Source organism: Cnephaeus nilssonii (genome assembly GCF_951640355.1).
Source record: "Cnephaeus nilssonii genome assembly, chromosome: 10".
NCBI classification, from domain to species: Eukaryota; Metazoa; Chordata; class Mammalia; order Chiroptera; family Vespertilionidae; genus Cnephaeus; species Cnephaeus nilssonii.
Genome location: NC_137081.1, coordinates 71444172 through 71467819, shown reverse-complemented (window position 1 = coordinate 71467819; position 23648 = coordinate 71444172). Strand labels below are relative to the sequence as shown.

At 33.1% G+C, this 23648-nt stretch overlaps 1 protein-coding gene across 1 annotated transcript in view; it reads right to left on the bottom strand.

Moving 5' to 3' along the window:
* Positions 1–23648, bottom strand: part of LRP1B (LDL receptor related protein 1B) — a 1721287-nt gene that overhangs the window by 475152 nt on the left and 1222487 nt on the right. Inside the window, exons 34-35 of the mRNA XM_079782447.1 lie at positions 19871–19996; positions 17967–18098 (exon numbers count right to left, since the gene is read on the bottom strand). Coding sequence (XP_079638573.1) covers positions 17967–18098; positions 19871–19996 — 258 coding nt within the window. The remainder of the gene's footprint in view (positions 1–17966; positions 18099–19870; positions 19997–23648) is intronic.

Genomic DNA, 23648 nt, shown 5'->3' with positions numbered 1-23648 from the left:
GATTGCCTTTCCTAAAAGAAAAAAAGGTAAAATTAAAAAAAAAAAATCAAGCACTTCTAAGTCAAAATTTTAGCTAAAAAGCTTATTTATCTAATAAATAAATAACTTATTTTATCTACTACTGGATCAAATTATAATTTTGCTGGGCAGGTGAATATGTAGACTGTTTCCCTAATTCTTTTATTATGTTAGTCACCTAGGATGAAATTATTAAAACCAATTTAGCTTGAATCACAGTTGAAAAATTTCAATGCTCAGAGCATTGATAATGATCTGGAAACAATGCAAGTTATGCTCCACAAGGTTAACTTGTGATTAATTCTGTATTTTGTTGTGATTATTCTGAATTCACAAATGCACACAAGAGAGCCAGGTGTTTTTTTCCCCCTAAATTTGAGCATTTATTTTCTCACCAAATGCATTTGAGGACAGGTTGTGCATTTCTGATTATTTGTTAGAGCCCGTTAGTCAGGGTTTTGCCATCCACAGACAAAATGAAGTCACTTTATGCAATATAATTAAAGGGAAGTATTTTGGTCTTTACTTTCAAGGTAAAGCTATGTTCATAGAAACAATGAATCTATTGTAGCAATAAAGAAAAAAAAATCAAAGCACTGCTATTTACTTTCAAATAGCCTCATAAAAAATTAAACAAAATATGACAGCATCCCAATGTTCTAGGGAATAAAAGCAAACATGTGGTGGATTAGAAAAGGCATTAAACTCCGAATCAAAACACCATTATTATCTACCACCGGTCCTGTCACAGTTGTGCATCTTCGAACAAGTCACTTCAAAATTTTAGCTAAAAAGCTTATTTATCTAATAAATAAATAACTTATTTTATCTACTACTGGATCAAATTATAATTTTGCTGGGCAGGTGAATATGTAGATATTCAGCATTCTTGGCTTCCCTGCCAATTTCTAAGGCTGTAAAAAATCATCCCAAACATAGTGGCCAAAACCAACCAATAGTGCTTTGAATGCATAGTGTGGGCAGTGCTCAGCAGGGGCAGCTTTCCTGCTGTGGTCTATACTCTGCTTGACATCAGCTAGGGTGGGAGGAGGCTAGGAAAGTGCTCCTGTGGAAGCTCACTCTCTCACCAGCCTGGGAAAACTCAGCTGGGGCTGGCCCAGTTAGAGTTTCTTAGGTACTTCCCTGTTTCTGTGACATCTGTCTTCATGTCGGCCTTTTTTAGAATAATCTCCTTTATCTTATATGAAAAATGGTCAGGTTGTATTAGATAATCTCTAAAGTCTCTCTCATCTCAGAAAGTCTCCCAGTCTTTAATTAAACGGAAACAGGAATAGCTCGAAAGTGATCTGAGACAGCTACAACATATGTTGACACTTTGGGACACAAAAGAACTTCAGGGAACAAGGGACTCTAGAAGCGTATAAAGCAAGCATGTCAAACTCACGGCCCGCGGGCTGCATGCCTCGTTTATTTGGACCATGTTAGCCTTTGAGTTTGACATGCTTGGTATAAAGCCTCTAAGGCAGCAAATGACCACATTTTTCAAGATTAAGGATTATGTGTGATTACAAATGCAACCCTCAGGTTGATTGTTCCCTGCTATTTAGTCTTTCTCTTTAACAACATAATTATTAGCATGGCCCATTTACATTTCAAACACCAGTTGTGATATCAAGAGCTGAGAAAGCATTACTATTGCTAAGGTTAAAAAGAGTTTATAATGTAAAAGATATGTATTTTAGTACATTATCAATCCATATAAAATTTTGAGTCATAATAATGTAATACTGTTTTGCATGTCCATCTTTGGTCTTGATGACCCATCTGATAGTAACTGACTAATGGATAAGAATCAATATTACCAGGGGCAAATTGTCTTGAGAAACAAAAATTAACCTGCTTGAACTCCAGCAGACTCCATATATCAGTTAGGGTGAGGACAATGAAGCAAGGAAAATCCTCCAAGGTCAAATGGAAGGAATCCAAGTACAAACAAATATATAAAAAGTCAACCACTACATTCTGATTTCAAGTTTCATGTCTGTTTTAATATATAATGAGTTATCCTGATATTATTATTAAATATTCATGAACCACATTTATCTATGCAAAATATGTTATGATGGCTTTCCGTAAATAGATGGCTTTCCAGTATAGGGAAGCTTATTAAACAAAGCATGGACACCAGGCAGTTGTTTCCTATCTTCTAACAGAGTTATCTGCATTTTATCAGTTGGAAAACTTAAATCCACAAAGGCTAAAGCTTGCGAGGTCACATCATTTGTCAATCTCAACCTCATAAATTATTGGTATTGTGATGTGAGCCTGCCTTTACATTCTTCACTTTATGCGCCTCTATTATTTCACAGAAAGGGAAAATGACACAAACACAAGAGGAATGTCCATGCTGAATTTCTCAATCTCCCCAAAGTGTGACTGTAAATATGCAAAGACACTTTAATATCTAAGAGGCCCTAAATAAGCAGTGTTTGGGTACCTTGAAATATCTCTTTGGGATGGGGCATATTTTCCCAATAAACTGGAAACATTTCTGAGACCCATCTGTGAGCTGAATGTAAAAATCTAATATTTTTTAAAGTTCGGTATGTTCAATTGAGATCTCCATAAAATATCTGGGAACAGAAGTGGTCTAGATGAACATAAATGAAAATTGTTTTTCAAAGTTGAAGAAATTTGTGTTAAAAAATCCTTTTGATGATGAGCATGACAGTGGTTCTCAAATTTTCCATCATGGTTTTTTGAAGTATAATTTTATCTTTAAATTCCATCCCATGATATCTGAATCGATATAAGTATATAAAAATAATATTTAAAAACTATTTCCTCCCAGAAAATCTTCAAGTACAACTGATTCCAAGAAACTCATAGTTTCAAGGTTCCTCTCAAATATTTGCCACACACCTGAGAGATTTAAATTCCAGTTTAAGGATGTAGCATTTCCATTAATAAAACCAAACTTTGATATTCCACATTTGTCAATAAAAAGAGATTCTCTACTAGGAGAAAGATGTTTAAACCATGCTGTTCTTACTCTTGCCCCTCAGATTCATTGTCCTCTCTGGAATCTCTCTATGAACAAAGCTACACCACCATTGGAGTCTCAGAAAAACCATTCCTAATTACAACAGAATAAACTAATGCCCATATAAGAGACATATATAGTAGCAACAGAAGCAGAAGGAGTGTATTGTTACAGAATATATTAATCTGGATAGAAAAACATACTATGTAAGAATACTAAACAACCACTGAATAGGCAGAACTGTACTAAGTCTAATTATAGGAAATAACTAATTAAAGAGCCATGTTTCAGCATTTATTCTTTAATGAACAGTGTGTGTGTGTGTGTGTGTGTGTGTGTGTGTGTGTGTAATTTGCTCCAGAAAAACTGTATATCAAATATTCCTTTTTAATAGACTATTTTTAGAGCAATTTTAGGTTTACAGCAAAACTGAGGGCAAGATAAGAGAGATTTCCCATATATCACCTGCCTCAACACAACCTCCCCACTATCAAAATCCCACACCAGAGTGGTACATTTGTTTCAATCAAGGAACCTATGTTGACACATCATCATAACCCAAAGTCCAGAGTTTACATTAGGCTTCACTCTCGGTGTTGTATATTCCACGGATTTGACAAATGAATAATGACATGTATCACACAGGGTAGTTCTGTTACCCTGAAAATCCTCTGTGCTCGACCTATTCATCCATCGCTTTCCATGCACTATTGACAATTACTGATCATTTTACTGTCGCCATAGTTTTTCTAGAATGCTGTATATATTAAATCATTTCTTCACTGTGATTTTTAGAATAGTGTAGTCATAGACTCATTTTATTTCAATTTTAGATAAATATTTAAAAGTATAGCCAAATTATGTAATTTACAGCTAAGTGCATTGTGATTTTATAGCTATAATAACCAATTATATAATCTCTGTGCACTCATTTAATGTCTGTAGTAAATTAAACTTCAAAATCCTATCCCACTTCATAAAGACAATATTAGTCATCTCCCTAAAAAAAAATTATTATTTAAATTAAGGTTTACCCATTTGTTCTCATATTTCTTGCATAAATTATATGAAAATGCTTGTTCAGACAGAGTTCAAACAGTGTCAATGATTCATACAGACTCAAATAGGAAATAGCAAGACGTCTGCTTCCCAAATGCTGTCATGAGGAGCCTATGGACCTAATCGCCAGTGAACCAAATGTAACTGGTAAAAATTATATATTTAAAAAAAAATTAAATTATCTCAAAATTTACCTAAGGGTGTATGGTAAATAAATAACTAAATATTAAAAAAATCTACCAAATCTTGGTAAAAAACAGTTTCTCCCTCCATCTTCCCAATTGAGCTTGATGGGAGATCTAATGTGGGCAGGAGTGGAGAGGAGGATGAGGTTCTCTTTCTCCTTGGCTCTCAGCAGGAAAGACAGGACACCAGCTTTCTCATACTCTCTTAGTCCCCACCTCATTCAGCTCTCCTCCCCTTCTCACCTACGCCCCCCCCCCCCACCCCCCTGCTTCATAAAGGGAAGGTTCTGCTGCTTTAGGGCAAAAGCTCCAAAACAAGGAAGACAAGCCTGAGGCAACAGTGTACCTACTACCAGGTTCAGTGACTGAGATGTTATCCAGGTGGAGAAAGAGACCATAAGAATAGAAAATTCAAAAACTCTCTGCAAAGTAACTATTTTAAACAGAGTGTGAAGGAGTTCAAGTCCAAGTGTGTTATCTAAAACAATAGAGATTTTGGTTGAAAGCTATTAAGAGGAGGCTTTAGCCACAAGCTAAACAGTAGGCCAACTAGCTGACCAGACAAAACATGGGAATGTAAATCAAAGAAGAACCTTCCTGGAGTCCTACAAAACCTCAAAAAAGACTGGTCTCAGAAACTATCCCTGCACAAAACTGAACTGTATCAGTGAGGAGCAATTTACATCAGAAGGAACTGTCAAAACATTAAAGCATTCAGCAAGCCTTCAGTGAACTCTAACATATGCGTTTGATAGCAAATAGAAGATCAAACTCAATAAGATTAAAATCATATAAATTTATTTTCTCTGACTACAATGGAGTTGAATGACAAACGAGTAATAAAAAATCGAAAAATTTACGAATATGGGGAAATAATACCTCATTCTCCTAAGTAATTATTGAGTCAACAACAAAAAATTACAATGAAACTTAGAAATTTGAAATGAATGAAAATAAAGACTCAACATGACAAAACTTATGAGGTCAAGATCAAGTAATTCTTAGAGGAAAATTTCTAGCTGTATATGCATAAATTAAAAAAATAAATATCTCAAATTAATAACTTTCCAACTTAGCACTAAAAAATAACTTCAAAATAACCTCCCCCCCCCAAAAAAAAATAAAACAAGGAAATGATGAAAATTAGAGTAAAAATTTAAAAATACAGATAAGAATATAATACCATTCTTGGATTAGGCAATGGTTTCTTGGATAAAACATTAAATACAACAAAAGAAAAAAAAGATAAATGGGACCTTATTAAAATTTGAAACATTTATATTTCAAACTACGTATGTTGAAAAAGTGAAAAGACAACCACAGCATGGGAGAAATATTTTGTACTTCACATACTTTAAAATGGACTTTATTTAGATTATATAAAGAACTCTTTATATAATCATAAAAAACACAAAACAAAACTAAATTAAAACAAATTTCAGTTAAAATAATGGGAAGAGGTTCTGAATAGACATACAAATGGCCAATAAGCACTTGAAAAAATGCTCAACATCATTAAATGGGTCAGGAAAATGCAAATCAAAACCACACTAAGAGTGACTATAGTATTTAAAAAGACACTGGGGAGGATGTGGAGAAATTGTACACTTCATGAACTGCTGGTAGGAGGGCAAAATATTTTAACAATTTTGGAAAACAGTGTTGCAGTTACCCAAAAGATAAACATAGAGTTACCACATGATCTATTAAGATTATTCCTAGCGCCCAGCGAGCATGGCTCAGTGGTTGAACATCAAGCTATGAACCGGGAGGTCATAGTTTGATTCCTGGTCAGAGCACATGCCGAGGTTGTTGGCTCCATCTCCAGTAGGGGGCGTGCAGGAGGCAGCCAATCAATGATTCTCTCTCATTATTGATGCTTCTATCTCTGTCTCCCTCTACCGTCCTCTCTGAAATAAATAAAAATATATTTTAAATAAATTATTCCTAGCCCTATGCCATAGAAAAATAAGAATAAATATCCAGACCAAAACTTGTACATGAATGTTCCTGGCAGCTTTAGTTGTAATAATCAAAAAAGCGAAACAACTCAAATGTTCATCAAATGATGGATAAATAAAATGTCATATGTCCATACAATTTAATGTTATCTGGCAAAAAGTAACGAAGTATTGATATATGCTACAACATGGATGAACATTATGCTAAATAAAAGAAGTCAATCACAAAGTACCACATATTACATGATTCCATTTATATGAAATGTCCAGAATAGGCAAATCTACAGAGACAGGAAGTATATAATTGATTATCTTTTGGCTAGGAAATTAGAAGAAATATGAGAAGCTTTAGTGGATATGAAGTTTCCCTAGAACTGAAAATGTTCTAAAATTAGATATTGGTGTTGGTTGCTCAACTTTGCTAATATATCCCAAGCCACTGACTTCTATATTTTAAATATGTGAATTCTATGAGATGAAAGCTATATATCTCAAAGAAGTTGTTAGTTTAAAAAAAAGGAAATTCTATTTTAAGAAATGATCACAAATGATGAAAAAGATTTTTAGCCAAAAATTGGAAACAATCAAAATCTTCAAAAATATTGAAAAGGTAAAAATATTTATTAAGCCACATGATAGGGTCATATACTCCTATTAAAAATAGTATTTAAAATTTGTTAATCATAACATAGAAAGTGTTTTTGTTAGAATGGTAAGCAATAGATGTAAGACAAATTCTTATCACTAATGATATTATTTATGTATTTAAAATAGCATGAATATTAATATGTCAAAATATTAATAGTCACTGGCTGTATAGTAGTAGTATTAGTAATTTTTATTTCAATTTTGTTTCACATTTCCTAATTTTCCAAGTTTTCTATAATGTACAATTTTAATAAATAATAACTTTTTAATAAATAAAAATAATTATAAATTGAGATCTATCATCAATAAGTGATGGATGAACTAATGGCTATTACTCCACAAACTCATTTTAACAACATTTAATGATAATTGAGTTGCTAGATGCCTACTTTTTCATTTATTCATCTCTATTTTGAATTAATGGGTCTTTAGATAAACATTGAAAATAATTGAGCATGGAAATATACTCATTGGTATCTTTTATTAAAAGTACCTATAAATTCAAATATGAACCAAGTGACCTCAGTCACTAAAATAGCATGAAAGGAAAACATTTAAATGGAAACAATCATAAAGCTATAGTCACATTTTAAATAATGTTATTGATAAGAATCGCCAATAAATCTTAGCTCATTTTCCTATCCTTCTTAATAATATGTTTAGATGACAAAATACAAATTTTAAATTATTTTATTCAGGATTTAGAAAATTACTTTTTATATATGATTAGATCCTGAATTACTGTGGAATCATCAATTCTTTTTAGTATCTTTATATTTAATTTGTAAGCAAAGCAGTAACATAATTATGCTCTCTTTTGTAAATATTTACTTTTCTCCTGGAGAAAAGAACAGATTCTATAACACCATCTACTTTCTGTGTTCAAACTACGTACCTTAAATTCTGATTCTGTTCACATAGGTTTTAATGGCTGTTGACCAAGAAAATAGATGGTGTTAAAAAAAAATAGCCTGTACGTTGTTACTGTTCAAGCTGTTAATATTGGAAGTTGAATAATCAAAAAACTGGAAGGGACCCAGAGAATTCCTTATTTAAAGAGGTGGTTTGTTTAACTCTTTAAAACACTCCAGAGCCAGAGAGTCACAACCCTTAAGTAATATCATCTAATATTTAATACACTGACAATCAAGTACCGTTTCTGCTTCCATCTGAGTTTTTTCCTACTTAATTTCCATCTAGCTCCTCTCATTTAAGCCTCGGTAAAATTGAATAATAAATAAAACAAATAAAATTTTAGACTAAATAAAAAAGCTCTGATTTGTTTTTAAACATAATTCTAGATGAATTCACCAACAGAATGCTTTGCCCATAACGAATGATGGAAGAGAACATGCTGTCCTTAGAAGATTTGCGTAAGTGCTCTTGTGCACCACAGTGGACATAGGTAACTGCCAATGATGCTAAGTACTTCGGAGCTCTCTTTCTGGCCACAAAACTCGAACAGGGACACTTGATGCAATACTAGAACTCATTCTAAGCAGCGTTAACATTAGTCAACAGTCAGACTGCATTGGTGATGAAAAAGAAAATAACTACAGATAATTCTGCTGGTGTTTACACATTTTTGTATCCCCTAGGGCCTAGGCAATTCTAGATAAGTACAAGCAATTTCTTTAAAGAGCTTTCCTTAAAGATCTTTTGTGTCAGAGAGTTGTCAGTAGAAGATTTAGCGTTAATATTACACGAAGACTTCTTTCAGATACTGGTAAAATTGTAAATGCTGGGTAGAGGGAGTTGCTGGCTTTTGCTGAAGGATTTTTCTGGATGGATGGCCAAAATCAAATTTGGTAAATTCATGACATGAGAAGCTAGGTACTAATGAATGAGATGAACAAGTTAACAGAAAGTAGCTTAATGACAAAGACATTGGGTCTGCTATTACTGAGATTAGTGCTGCTAAACCAGGGGTACACTTCAAAATCAATGAAAACGCATGTTAGATTTGCCCTGCTGTTGGTGTCTCAATCTCGGCACTACTAGTATTTGGGGATGGATAATTCCTTCCTGTCGGAAACTGTTATGTGCATTGCTTAGCCTCTACTCAATAGATGCTCGTAGCACCCTTTCAATCACAACAATCAGAAATGTTTCTAGAAATTGACCAATATAATCTGGGGTACACAATCATCCCCAGTTAAGAACCACTGCCAAAAATCTACTACATTGGTCCTAGGACTATAAACTAGCACTCCTCCGAAGGCTGGCTTTGTAAACCCCACACTAAGTGGTTAGATATCTCTGAGCTTGCGCCTTGTATAACGTATTTTGTGTTGTGGCAGACATTCTTTCATTCTTGGGATCTCTCTTCACTTTGGCCTTACTCTAGCATAGTGGCGTAAATAAAACTAGAATTTGAGGAGTATTTATAAATTAAAATTCTGACTTTGTCCCATTCCATCTTCAAAGCATTAGGCAGATAAATTAAGCATCACCTTCTTTTTTTCTTTTTTTTTCCCCGCCCAGAGGATTTCTCTAGGTATTCAAGGCTTACTATTTATTGGAGGCAAAATGAGATCAAGACCATGATCCCAGTGTTTCACAATAATTCATCCTCACTTGGTTTAAGCCAGAATACAGAAGTTCTCCATACAGGAGCATCATTGGTCACCCAAATGAATCATCAGGATTTGCCTCTTACAAAGTTATATATAAGGAGAATATGGACAAAACATCAATAATATTGTGATAAACAGCCTCAAATGTGGCCACTAATGATCCCTACTACCTGATATTTAGGTCAGACTCTAATCACTTCCCTTCGAGAACTGGCTAGACCTAGCTTCTAATAAACAGAATATGCCAAAAGTGATGGCATGTCACTTCTGAATTGGTATACAAAGGTCTGGCTTCTGGTTTGTGTCTGTCCTCCAACTCTATTGTTCATTAGCTCTAAGGGAAGCTGACAGTCCTGAGGTGAACTATATTATGGAGAGGCTCACATGACAAGAAACTGAGGTCAACAGCCAGTGAGGAGCTATGACCCCCTGTTGAATAGCCCACAGGAAACTGAATCTGGACAACAGTTGGAAATGGATCCTCCCCTAGTTGAGCCTTCTGATGAAATAGTAAGTATGGCCAATACCTTGATTGCAGCCTTATGATGCACGTAAGCTGACCCATAGAAGGTATAAGATAATATGTATTTGTTGCTTTAAAATTGTTAAATCTTGATAGTTTCATTATACAGCAATAAATAACTAATACAAACAGTGGAATAAATGATTTTTCTCCTCATTCTCTTCCTCCTTTCACTGATGATGATAATGATCATCTCTCTCATTCTCCTTTCAGATGAAACTGTACTATTAAATTCTGCACCTAAGCTTAGCAGGGATATTCCTACACTTAAATCACCATTCCTCCAAACCCTGAGGCCTCATATTGTCTATATATTTTCCCCAATAATAATTATAATATTATTAAAATTTTCATTATGAAATTATTAAGGGTCTCATGTTGATTACTCCACTACTGATTGTTCAATTCATGACTTATGTCAATCTCAACAACCCAAATGTAATTCCTGAATACAGAATTTAATTTGGGCATCCTAAAGCTACCAACTCTCTTTGGCATATGTATCTCATTCCAAAACCCAGTTTTTTTCATTGTTAAAATAGTCACCTTCCTCAAGAGATTGTTTTGATGAATTAAATTGCATAAATACATACAATCTTTCAAACCTTATTCCTATATAATGTAGCAAGTGCTCAATAAATATTTAGATTTTTTTGATGGCCCTTGCCAGTGTGGCTCAGTTCATTGAGCTCGGTCCCATGCATCAAAGGTCGCCAGTTCGATTCCTGGTCAGGGACATGCCCTGGTTGTGGACTCTATCCCCAGTAGGGGTCAGGCAGGAGGCAGCAGATCAATGTTTCTCTCTCTCTCTTTCTCTCTCTCTCTCTCATCAATAAAAGCATATTTTAAATTTACAAAAATACATATTTTTTGATGATGTTATTTTAATTTCTTCCTCTTCCAAACCCTGTTTTCTTAACCCACTTGCAGATAATTAGTCCCATTTCTAGGCTTTCTACTTCAGTCCTGTTCTAAATATTCTAAAGAATTCTTAGAAATAATTAGTCCACTTTCCAAGTCCCCAAAAGGATCTACTTACTACTTACTACCTCTGAATAAGAATAAGGCCAAAGATAAAAAGGAATTATGAGCAGTCCAAAAATAAATTAAATAACTCTTCTTTTTCTCTATTAACTAGAAAATTGTCTGCTTGATTAAAAACTAATGACCACCAATCTTCAAAGCTGAATCATAGCTATTTTTTTAAAGAAAGCTTTTCAAACAGAAAAATAGACTAATAGATCCTTGGTTTTCTTAAAATGGAGAAAATACACTTTTCCAATGTTAAAGTTACACTTAATACTAAGAGCATCAATGTACCTAAGGTAAAGAAGACATCTTCATTATCACTTAACATGTCAGATTACTCCACTACTGATTGTTAAGTTTCTGGGTAAAGTTTCTGGAAACAAACCGGTGCCAATCTATTGTCTAAGACATAGAGTACAATGTAATTTGTAAAACACCCAAAAGGTTAAATTATCCATAAAATATGTTCTTCAGATATCTTTAGTGATGCTTTAGTTGGATTTATCATGTTGAATTAATGTACTGGGTTTTGCTCAAACACACTTAGTAAAATAACTTGCCAATCTCTTAGCAACTACTAATAACTTACTGTGAAGTAGTATAATTAATATTTTTGAGATTAGGGTTCCTGGTAATGGAGTTTTGATAAAGAAAAGAGTAGAGATAGAGTATCAGATTGTGAATGTAGCTCTGCTAAAGAGACTACTGGGCAGCTAAAAAAAAATATAGCAGCATAGAGTGACTCAGGAAAGGGGAAAAGAAAGGGACATAAATACAGCCTGGATGTGTTCCATGTAAATTAGTCTAAAGCTGGTGCTGAGACTTTTCAATTTCATGATGAGAGCTAACTTCTTGAGAAAGATGTTTCATGAGACTTGCTTAAGTGATTGTCTCAACAGAGAAAATAATATATATCCCAAATACGCTGACCAAGACTCTAATCTTAAAAGGCCATCAATGTGAATTTTCTGGGGCTTTTGGTTTTGAGTTACCTATTGGAGAATCCAGATGTCTAAAAGAACACTGGTCATTTTTTGTCTTATTTTATTTTTTAGGTCCGGGGTTCAGAAATTATCCAAAAAAGATTTGTGAGATATTTCCAATAAGTTGCTTAAACTATAATGCCTTGTTCTATGTATATTTATGATATTTGTTTCCAAAAAAATGTTGAAAAGTTGTTGTTTTTTCTAGTGGTAGTTAGTACTTCACATCTTAAAAGATTTATTGGATATGCCCATCTATAAGCACATACAGATTGTTCACATGATCTGAAACTACAGTCTTGAAGCAAGTTTGACATGACAACACCAAGTATTGGTTCACTGTCTCAAGAACCAGAAGAAATTGAATCAGCCCTTGAAATGCACTTTGTAACCAAGGGAATGATTTTTATAAGGTTGAAAAAATGTACCAAAGCAACAGTATTATATTTCTTAAGATATTATTGTTACTGACATAAAAAAGACTTCTTTCTAAAATTCTTCTGTGGCCTTGGTTGATGACAAAGGGATTACTAAAAAATTTTTACAAATAGCTGTTTTTTAAGCCTCCAGGCATAGAAAAAAGAGACTCTGACTTGAGTGTCACCTGTTTCAATTATTAAACGGGTTTTAAGGGTACAGGATTCAGTATATAAATCAAAATAAAACATGATCTTCTACCAGCCAAAATTTACAGAAATGCAATGTCATTTCATCAGGTCAGAGGAACAACGGCTTAAATAAAATTTGTTTCATTGCTTACAAATGCAAGATGGCATAGTGTAGAGAATTAGAAGTAGAATATTCCATTTTTATATAGCCCTTGGATCTTTTTAGGTTCCAGTTTCCTTATCTGTAACATGAAGGGATGCTGCTTGATGTTATCAAATGTTCCTTCTAGTTCTAACATTCAAAGCTATATGTAAAGGTTGTGGGACTATTAAGAAGAGAGTCTTTCATGTAAATAGCTGACATTCAACTGTGACAATATGGCAAACATATTTTGTCACACAGCTTCCTTCAGTGGTTATTTTAATAGATGTTATTTTTTTAGAGTAGTTTTAGATTCACAGCAAAACTGAGCAGAGTTCCCATACACGCTTTCTTCTCCAGCACACATAGCTTCCTCTACTATCAACACCCCACATCAGACTGATATATTTGCTATAAGTGATGAGCCTACATCGACATATCCATAGGTTTAGATTAGGATCTATAGTTTACATTAGAGTTTACTCTCCGTGATGTACATACCATGGGTTTTAACAGATATATAATGACATGTTACTTCAGTGTTTTCATTTCTTAATAGCTAGATCACTATGTGATGGTGTAAAAGGCATTAGAATATTTCTCCATAGTGAGTGCCAAGGAATGACATTCAAATAAAGATCTTTGGATGCAATTAGAAAATCCCTATAGATCACCCACTTATGCATTACCACAGAAACATTCTTTGTTTACCTTTATCCTCCACAGCAATTGAGCTTTTATATCCTAAAGGTAGCAGATAGCAATCAATATTTGTTAACAGAGTTGGATAACTCATATTTGAACAATAGAGATTAAAGATAAAAAAATAATATAAGCTTGAAAATATTAGATAAATAACATTCTCTAAGGATAATTTCCTTTATTCAAGTCATATTCTATTATATAATTATATTATGAAAAGTCATAAATACCCCCAAGGTGGGAGTGGGAGAACTGAATAAAGCATTACTTACCGAAGATCACATTACTAACCAGAGCAATGGGCTTTGTTTTAAGGCTTTGCTCCTCAGGAAAGGATATTGTTTAAAGCATCAAACACAGTAATAATTCATCACAAAGACTATCAGCAAGCAGGCAAGGATTTTCAAAGTTTAGTATGTTTTCCAGTGTAATAGGACTTTTCCAGTGAAGTTATCAGAATGTTTTGAACATTTTAAACCTAGCCACAGGGTCTTCTTTTTGCTGTGGATAGTATCTACAGTAGAATTGCTTCATCTGTTGTGTGAAATCCTTTTACTGCAGAATACTTTAATTCATTAGGACCAAAACCCAGCAAGGTTCAGGTTTGTTTGTCCTCCTGAAACGTACAGGTTTCAACAATATATTTCTCTCTCCTTGGAAAATGTGGTAATGAAACAGTATTACATAAATTATGATAGTTATAGTTAATAAGTGATCCTCTTTCTCACCATGTCCTCATTATGATTAGAATAAGGGCCAACTGTGCCCTTTCAATTTGTCATCATTATATTTGATTAATCATAAGTATAGATTACATCCCTGAGATAAATGTCATTAAAGAAAGAAAAGGAAATAAGATGTCTGCAAAATAGAGAGAGAACATATAATCAGGTAAACCATAAAGCCCCTGGTTAAAAAAGATAAATAAAACTGTGGTTTACACATCAAGTTTTGTTTTCTCATCTCTCTCAGGAGCAATCCAGTTATTTTCCTTCCTCCCACCCTGAAGCAACTTCACTCTACAAAGTTGCAGAGCTTGTATATTGTCTATAATAAATTGTAAATCAAGTTTCTGATACTTATTTTGATTCTAATGTATTTTCATGAGACACAATTAGTAAAGGATTAGACTGTAAGGAAGATGAAAGCACAAATGTATGTAAAGTTGTTGAAAACTCTTGATATCTCCATCGTCGTCATCATCATCATCATCATCATCATCATCATCATCTAGTTGGTTCATTGTCTAAGCACACTGTCTAGCTAGCCTCTGAGGTTTACATTTAATGACTTCAAAAGCTGGTAATTTTGCTTAATCATTCCTTAAATATCTGCTCTACGGACTATTCATTAACATTATTAAGTTAATTTCACTAGGGAAATTTACTAACTTTTTCTTGAACATTCTAATTTTATATGACTATTGTAATTTTATATGCTTATATAATTTTATATTTAGAACTGAGTTTTTAAAAATAATTTCTCTCCAGAAATGAAATTTTAAAATATGCTGGGCACAAAATGAACATGGAGTCTTAAACAATAACTGGTAATATTTCTGATGAAAAACTACATTGACACCATTTGTGTCAGAAAGGAAGAGGCTTTCCTTTCTCCATTGTATGTCTTTTTACTTCTTTGTAAAAAATTAGTTGCCTATATAAGGGTGGGTTTATTTCTAAGCTCTCAATTCTGTTCCATTGGTCTATGCATCTATGTTTCTGCCAACATCTTCCTGTTTATATCATTGTAACTTTGTAGTATAATTTGAAGTAAGGGGAGTTTAACACTTCCAGCTTTGTTCTTTTTTCCCGGGATTACTTTGGCTATCCATACAAATTTGAGGATTATTTTCTGTTTCTTTGGAAAAAAAAATCCACTGAAGAGACATACAGATAGCCAACAGGCACATGAAAAGATGCTCAACTTCACTTATCATCAGAGAAATGCAAATCAAAATGACAATGAGATATACCCTCATACCTATCAGAACGGCTATTATCAATAAGACAAAAATAACAAGTGTTGGAGAGGATATGAAGGAAAGGGAATCCTGATGGAAATGTAAATTGGTACAGCCTCTATGGAAAACAGTGTAGAACTGGTACAAAAAAATGTAAATTGGTACAGCCTCTATGGAAAACTGCTGATGGAAATGTAAATTGGTACAGCCTCTATGGAAAACAGTGTAGAAGTTCCTTAAAAAATTAAGAATATAGCTGTCATATAGTCCAGCAATCCCTGTTCTTGGTACCTACCCAAAACATTTGGAAACATTTATTCATAAAGATATATAGGTACCCCTATGTTTAATGCAGCATTATTCACAATAGCCAAGACATGGAAGCAACCTGAGTGTCCTTTGATGGATGACTGGATAATTAAGATGTGGTACATATACACAATGAAATACTGCTCAGCCATAAAAAAATGATGAAATATTACGATTTGTGAAAACATGGATAGATCTTGAGAGTATCATGCTAAGTTAAATAAGTCCAATGGAAAAGGACAAGAACCACGTGATTTCATTCATATGTGGGATATAAAACAGAAAGCAACAAATGAACTAACAAAACAACAAAGTCATTGACATAGAAAATAGGATGGTGTTTACCAGAGGAAAAGGGAGGTAAGGAGAGGATGAAGAACATAAAGGAGGCCATAGATATGCTGATGGAAGGAGACGGGGCTTTTGGTGGTGAGCACACAACGCAATATACAGATGTTGTATTATACAATTGTACACCTGAAACATGTAATGTAATTAACTAATATTACCCTAGTAAACTTAAATCTAAAGAAGAAAACCTACCTTAAATTAAAATAATTTATTACGATATTAGTAATTATTGGGACTTTAGAAACAGGGAGAGAACTATTTAATGCAAATAAAATGATCCTGTATCATAGCACATTATATGAAACTTAAAACCTTGAAGAGTGAGATCAACTTATACAAATAATCAGTTTACCCTTAAGAAACAAGAAATTTACTGAGAATCTAATCAGGACAGTTAGACCAAATGCCTTATTTTAATATTTGTACTCATGGAAATGTGTCCAATACTTTAAAAAATCATTACAGATTCTTTAAAACAAATAAGTGATACCAGCTAAAACAAGGGATGATGTGTATTTAGTAAAAACATTATGCATATCTACATAAATCTTTTCAAGAAGTTCAAATTTTCTCAGTTTTGTGCTTACTAAATCCTATGTAACAAAATTCTAAAGAATAAGATGCATGTAAATAAAAGGCAAAGTAGATTATGCATGGCAGGGTAGTGAGACTTTCATGAATAATAAGGTTTAATTAAACAGCCTTGTTTGATCAAATACCACACCGTGATTTTGGCAAAAATATCATAGTACTCAGTAAAATAAGCTATGTCTGTCCATATTTCTTTTTGGAAAAAGCCCTTTTTTAAAAGTAGAATGTTTGCCTCTATTTAATTCCAAACATTTGGTACAAAGCAATTTAATTAAGAGAAGTCATCTTTGAACCATTTGTGAAGTTTCCTAGTAATTCATTAATTTGTAGCCAATAACTTCATTAACACAAGATTAAACAAAATGTATTGGAACTGGGGAAAAATAAGCTTACTACTAAGGGAGCCCACATGCTAATGCTTAAGGATTTTTTAAAATTATAAATCAAAGAACTATTTTTTTCTAATATTAGATATAATTAAGACTTTAGAAAAACATGGAACATGCATGTACTTCTTCAACACTAAAACATTAACTCAGAAAGCATATGATTTTGTTGGGTGAGAGGTGAAGACATTTGTTTTTATAAGTTTAAACCCTCATTTGTAGAATAATAAATCTGAATATCATGAGAGAAACATATCCAATGCTTATAATATCTGAATTTAGCAATTAGCATCAAAACACTTGTTTATTTCAACAAATTTAAAAGTTTCTACCATCAATTCCCAATCATTATTTTTTATTAGCCACAGCAAAATGTTAGTGTCTAATCTACTTTCTTTTACTGTTTGTTAAAACAATAAAATAATGTAAAATCTGACTTCAAAATGATACATACTAAACTGAAAAGAAATTTAAAATGGCTTAGAATTTTTAATTGTTTTCATTATTTGGATTTCATTTGCTACCATCTCTATTATAATATAAGGTAATCACATCCTAAAAATATTTTAATAATATTATGTTTTAAGTATGTAAAAAATAAAAATGTTTTATATATATATTTATAATTAGATAAAAGTAAAAGTCTTATTTGGGAATAAAAAGAGAGAGAAATAAAAATGAAGCAACCAAATGCCAATCATGATGTTTTCATTCATTTGCAAATCAAATGCTAAACTTTAGAATTATACTTTTTTTTATTTCAGGCAAAACATATTTAGAACAATTTGTATTTGGCTTAAAAATGCATCTCTAATTTGCTGTCTTATTCCTCATTTTGATTATCAGAGTATAAATTGTCTAATTCCCATTGTGTTTAATACAGCAAGTGAAAACATTATATATAAAGTATGAATAAAAAGCTATCTACCTGCATGGAAATCTATTCCCACAGCAAAAGAGGTTCCAGATATAGGCATCAACGCATCCATTTTGTCACTTGGTTCCAGAGGTATTCCCCTGATTCCTTCATGGACAGAGTACATAAGAAATGACTCTATACCTAATTGGAAGCAAAAAAAAAGTCCAAAATGAGTAGTCAACATCAAAATCATTCATTAGCACTGTTTTGTTTTTGTTTTTAATTTTAGAGAATGTTTATTAAAGCTGGGGACAGTGAAACAAAGAGGGGCTGGGGAAATGAGCCTAGGCTGGGCTGCTTTGACTAAGAACTCAGAGAAAAGGGGGCCTTGGGGACAGGGTCTGGGGGTCGCCTGGGATGAGTGGCCAATGTCCATTGCTGCTCTGGTTGTAAGCCTCCTGGGGTCCCTTAGAGGTTAGAGATGTGTGCCTGTGGGGGAAGAAGGGGTGGGAGGGGAAAGGCGAGGGGCTGCTCCTGGGAAGGAGAGCACTTCCATTAGCTCTATTTTTAATGATCCACATTTCTTTCATAAAATAATATGTTTTCATCCACCTTCCCTTTTTCCATTGTATGCTACATTTCTGACAAGTTAAAAGGTAGTTGGATTAGTTGTTCTAGAACTTGAGGAAACGCCAGCATCTCCTGGAGGAATTGTTAAAGCCAATCCCCGGACTCCAGCCCAAGGGCCTGAGAATGTGAATTGCTAAAAGGTAGGGAAGATGCTGCTGATGTGGGAACCATAAACACTGAGGCAGATAATACTTGAAAGCATACTGGGCCTCACAACCAAAATTCACCCTCTTCTCAAAAGCCCGAGCATCTCCTTGCTTATGTATGACAATAGATCTTGATTGTAGATAACTGTATCAGTTACCTTTCTAATAGACTTCTTAAATCTCTTTAAAACCAGAAGCACACCAAGTGCTCAATTTTTGCTAAGATTTTGCTTTTTCAGTATCAAAAGTACGTCCTAAAAAAAGCACACATATGTACTAGTAAGGTGACTACCAGAAGTCCTCATGATGAAGTTTATGAATTTTTCTAACATGCCAGAAAATGTTAATATATGCAGATTTTCTTACTAAAACAAAAATTCCTAAGTTTAGATATGTCTTCACCACGGCATAGCTGTGTGACTTGGACAAGTTGGTTAATTTTCTGTGATTCAGTTTCCTCATCTCTAAAAAACGGAAACAAGAAATCTACTTCACAAAGTTATTATGAGGATTCTGTGAATTAATGTGTTAAGGTACTGAGAGCAGTGCTTGCACATGAGTGCCACATGAATATATGATTTAAAATGAAATATATGCTGGTATTAACATACATATTTCTCATAAAAATTTGAAAAATTTTAAAATTAAGTTATAATCACTGGATAAAAAGATTTGGAACTAGTAGAACTAGAGTCTATGAAATAAAAAGCAGAAAGATATATTTATTAACTTCCTGTTCTTCTGAAGCATTCTCCCACAGTTAAGCAAACCTGAGAATTTACATGGTCTCTGGTACTTTCTCGTAAATAGTTGAAAGAAAGTAAATATAAACTTTTGTTTTGTTTTGTTTTTTACTTTCAAATAAACTACATCCCAATTAGATTGTAACTGTAGCAAACCAACCACTGTTTTTTACCTATTTTCAAGTTTCAGATGGCTTCGACTGGATTTGGTTAAAGGTGTGATAATAAACTGTAGTTCCTGAAAATAAGTGAAAACTTAGAAAGTTTCACAAGAACAGAGATACTGAAAATATTGTAGATACATTTGAAATTCTACATATGGTACTTATTAGGGCACCACTGTCCTAATAAAAAGCTAATATTATTGTTTTCTAATTTTTATCTGATTTTGGTTGCCTAATATCTGCATGGATGAGTAAATGCATCAGAACTAAGATTTTTCAAAACCTTATACCTTGACATGACATGCGGTTCTTCTGGAGATAATATCCCACCGTACACATGCAAGTCCTTGTAGTTTCCGAGGTTGGTAAACAAAGCTGAGAGCATCCACCATTATTTAGCTTGCAGGAATTGCTGCCTGAATTGATGGAAAACAAAGGAAAGTAACAAAATTAAAATAATAATAATGATAATAATAATATCATTTGAACAAATACTTTGCTATTATTGATTTCTAAATGCAGTTGTTTTCTATTGAATAATTTCAAATTGAATAATTTGAAAACTGCCCTTCTAAAAAGGTAAATGGAGATTTAGAATACGGCATAATGATTATAGACAATAATAATATAATCAATTTATAGTATCAATTTAACTTGGAATACAATTCAGTGTTGCTAAGACCAGATATTCATTGTTCCCACCACACACACACAGACACACACAGACAAAAAGGTAATTATGTGACATGATAGATGTGTTAGCTAAAGATACAGTGGTAACCATATTGCAATATACAAATGTACCCAATTAACACACTGTATACCTTAAACTTATACACTGTTATGCCTCTAATGTATCTCAATAAAAATAAATAAAGTCATTAAATATTTTAAGTAAAGAGAGATATATGAGAAGATTCATAGTTACAGAACAGCAAAAGAAAATTGATTTGCCATGAATACTGTCATAGACCTTTGTAATATTTTAAGATCACATAAACCAGGAAATCTTTATATTTTTACTTCAAAATTTTATTTACAACTCTACAGGTACTTCCTTTTCAAGAAAACTTTAATCAAATGTCTCAAATAAATAGCTGTTAAATTATATTATTAACTCAACTCAATGATTATTCCATTGAAAGAAAGGAGGCATATATAAATTTGATTAATTTTTTGAAAGCAAGAGAATAAATTTTGCCATTCCTAAAAACATAAATTCTCCCAAAATGTGTTTAAAGCACACCCCCTAATAGTCATCTAATTAACTGGCATATTGACTTTTGTATTTGTATGTAGTGGCAAAGACAAATATTAGTCAGGTAATCACAGATAGGCATTCTATGAAAATGTTCCATTGCATTTACTAGATTCAGTGTGTTAGTTAAAGCTGATAGAGTAAAGTTAAGTAATTTACAATCTTACCTAGTAAGTTTATTAAATATTCAATTTTTAAACAATTTTATTATTCTAAGACATGTAATGTCATTTACTGGATGTACAAGCTCTGATATGAAGTAAATCCAGTGAGAATTACAAAGCATGATGAAAGCTATATGTCAATATTGCTCTATAGATAATTCAAAGTACCAATGCAATTCATTATTTCTGCTCTCCTGAAGTAAAGACAGTCTGATGGGATTTAATTGTCAATCAAACCTGTCATGAGTTCTGTCATTTTTGAAGTATGGAATACCCTCAATTTGGGAGATTTCTCATCAGGAGATACCATATTCTCCACTCATTTCCTATAGCAGCCAGTTCAGTCAATGTTGAACTCCATCTTACGCAGGTCCTCATAGTAGGATTTGAGTTGGCTGGAACTTTCAAAATGATTACCTTTATCCTATATAATAAAGAGCTAATATGCTAATTAGACGAACAGCAGAACAACCCTCTGGACAACCTTCCGGACGAAGGCGGGGCTGTGAGGGCCAAGTCTCCTGCATGAATTTCGTGCATATGGCCTCTAGTCTCTATATAAACTAACAAAGATTAATGGACTTACTCCTCTTTTTCCCAAGCTGACATAACACTAAGGTAAAGTTTCAGATCTCTGATTATTTTAATAATATTTATACATTTATAATAATGCTATACTGACAATACACACATTTCATTTTATAGAAAGCATGTGTGTAGGAAGCGGTTATAGGGTTAAGCCTCAGACTGACCTGCTGGCAAAGTCGCAAACAAGTCCCAGCTTAGAGGGCTCAGTCCTCTAAGCATAATTAAGCTTGATCTTGTGACTGCTCCCTAGATCTTTCCTGGGTAGCTAGTGGGCTGTGGGAGGGGCAGCAAGTGCTGCCAAAGCAAGTGAAACTTACAACAACATTGTAGATTACTTTGTTTGTCCCTGATTATAAATAAAGCACCAGCTTTGCAGTCTGGATCTGTTCTGTGGCCTCAGCAAGGCACAGAAAGATCCACACAGCTCCATGAATCTATTTCTGAGTCTTGTTTTCTTTATTTCTAATATTTCTCAATCCCTGGCCACCTCCATTTAGAACCAGTTCGTTCATCTCTCTTGCCACGCGGGACATGGAAAAGGGAGATCCCCGCCATGTTTGGCCCCCGCCACATCAGGCTCCCGCAAATGTGAATGTATAGTATGTTACTACAAGGCCAATCTAGAGGAATATGCATTGGGATACAGATTTATTTCAACTTTCACAAAAGACTGAAAAACTGGGGAGTGATTAACAAGTAATGCTTAACTATAAAATTTGAAGAAACACCAAATGGAGAGAAGAAAAAATAAGGGACTTGAAGAAGTAAACAAAAATATATTTATTAAGGAAGAGAATAAATTTATGGAATCAATAGAAAATAAGGGGTTATAAAACCTTGATAATATAAAAATATGTAAAAAAAAGTAGCTTTTTGGGGGGTGCATTTTTTAACACAGTTGAAGTAATAGCAATATATACTATATTATACTAGTATTTATTTTTATAAATAATAAAATTAATCTAAGTGAACAACTATGTTGTGCAACAATACACACTTCATGTATAATTTGTTTAGTCTGTAAGGGAAAATTGATAGTGAAGGAAGTAAAAAAAGAAAAGGAAATTAGTCATTATTAACAATATTTATCTTTACCTATTAAATATGGATTTGTTACAGGACAAATATTAGAGTAATTTTTAAAAGTGACAACTTAGGTAATAATTATCTAGCAAGTATGAAATACTAGCTTGGCTTAATATTTTGTAATGATGCTGATGTTCAAACCTCATGCCTCAGTTCTCTAGTGGAGCTAGAAAGTCCACTTCACCACCGAGAAGTCTCAGCACTCCAGTGATCTATGTCAAAAATGACAAATGAAGTAGCTAATTGTATTTTGAAATTCAAAGTGGCAGTAATGTTAACATCTTAAGGAGTCCTAAATTGTCCATATTTCAAACTAATGAAGCTTTTAAGCTACCTGCTGTAATTCTGTTAATGGGATTGTCTTTAATACAGATGCTTTTATCAGCATATTATTCTTTAAAAATACTATTTTCACTGCCTTTAAGCTTACTCACTTTATACCATTAATTTCTAATTCCTAGAGGATCTTGTCAGTTTGGTAACACTTTCACAGGCGTAGAATACCCATCTGTATCTATATAATCAAAACCTTAGAAGACAAGAGAAATCATGTTACCATGAACAAAATGAGCCAAGAATATTACATTAAAATTTTTCTTCTAGAAACTTTATTGAAACTGTATCTAGAAAAATTAGATATAATATGTTAATTTACAAATTCAAACAAAACATGTACTTGCTCACATTTAGAAAAAGTGAATACAGATTTTTAAAACCCTGCATAGAAATATATTTTTCTGTCTCTCATATTTTCTAATGTGTGTTTTCAGATATAATCCCATCAAGTATAGACTATGAATTGAAGTTTATCATGGTACTATAAGATTTATACTTATTTATTGTATTAAAATCCACACAAATATCATGGTATTTTATTGAGTACCAGTGTTTTTTTCTCCCCAATTACTAATTTATTCCCCACGACTTGAATGCCAGTTAAGTTGTTTATTTTGATACAGAAAATGTTCCATT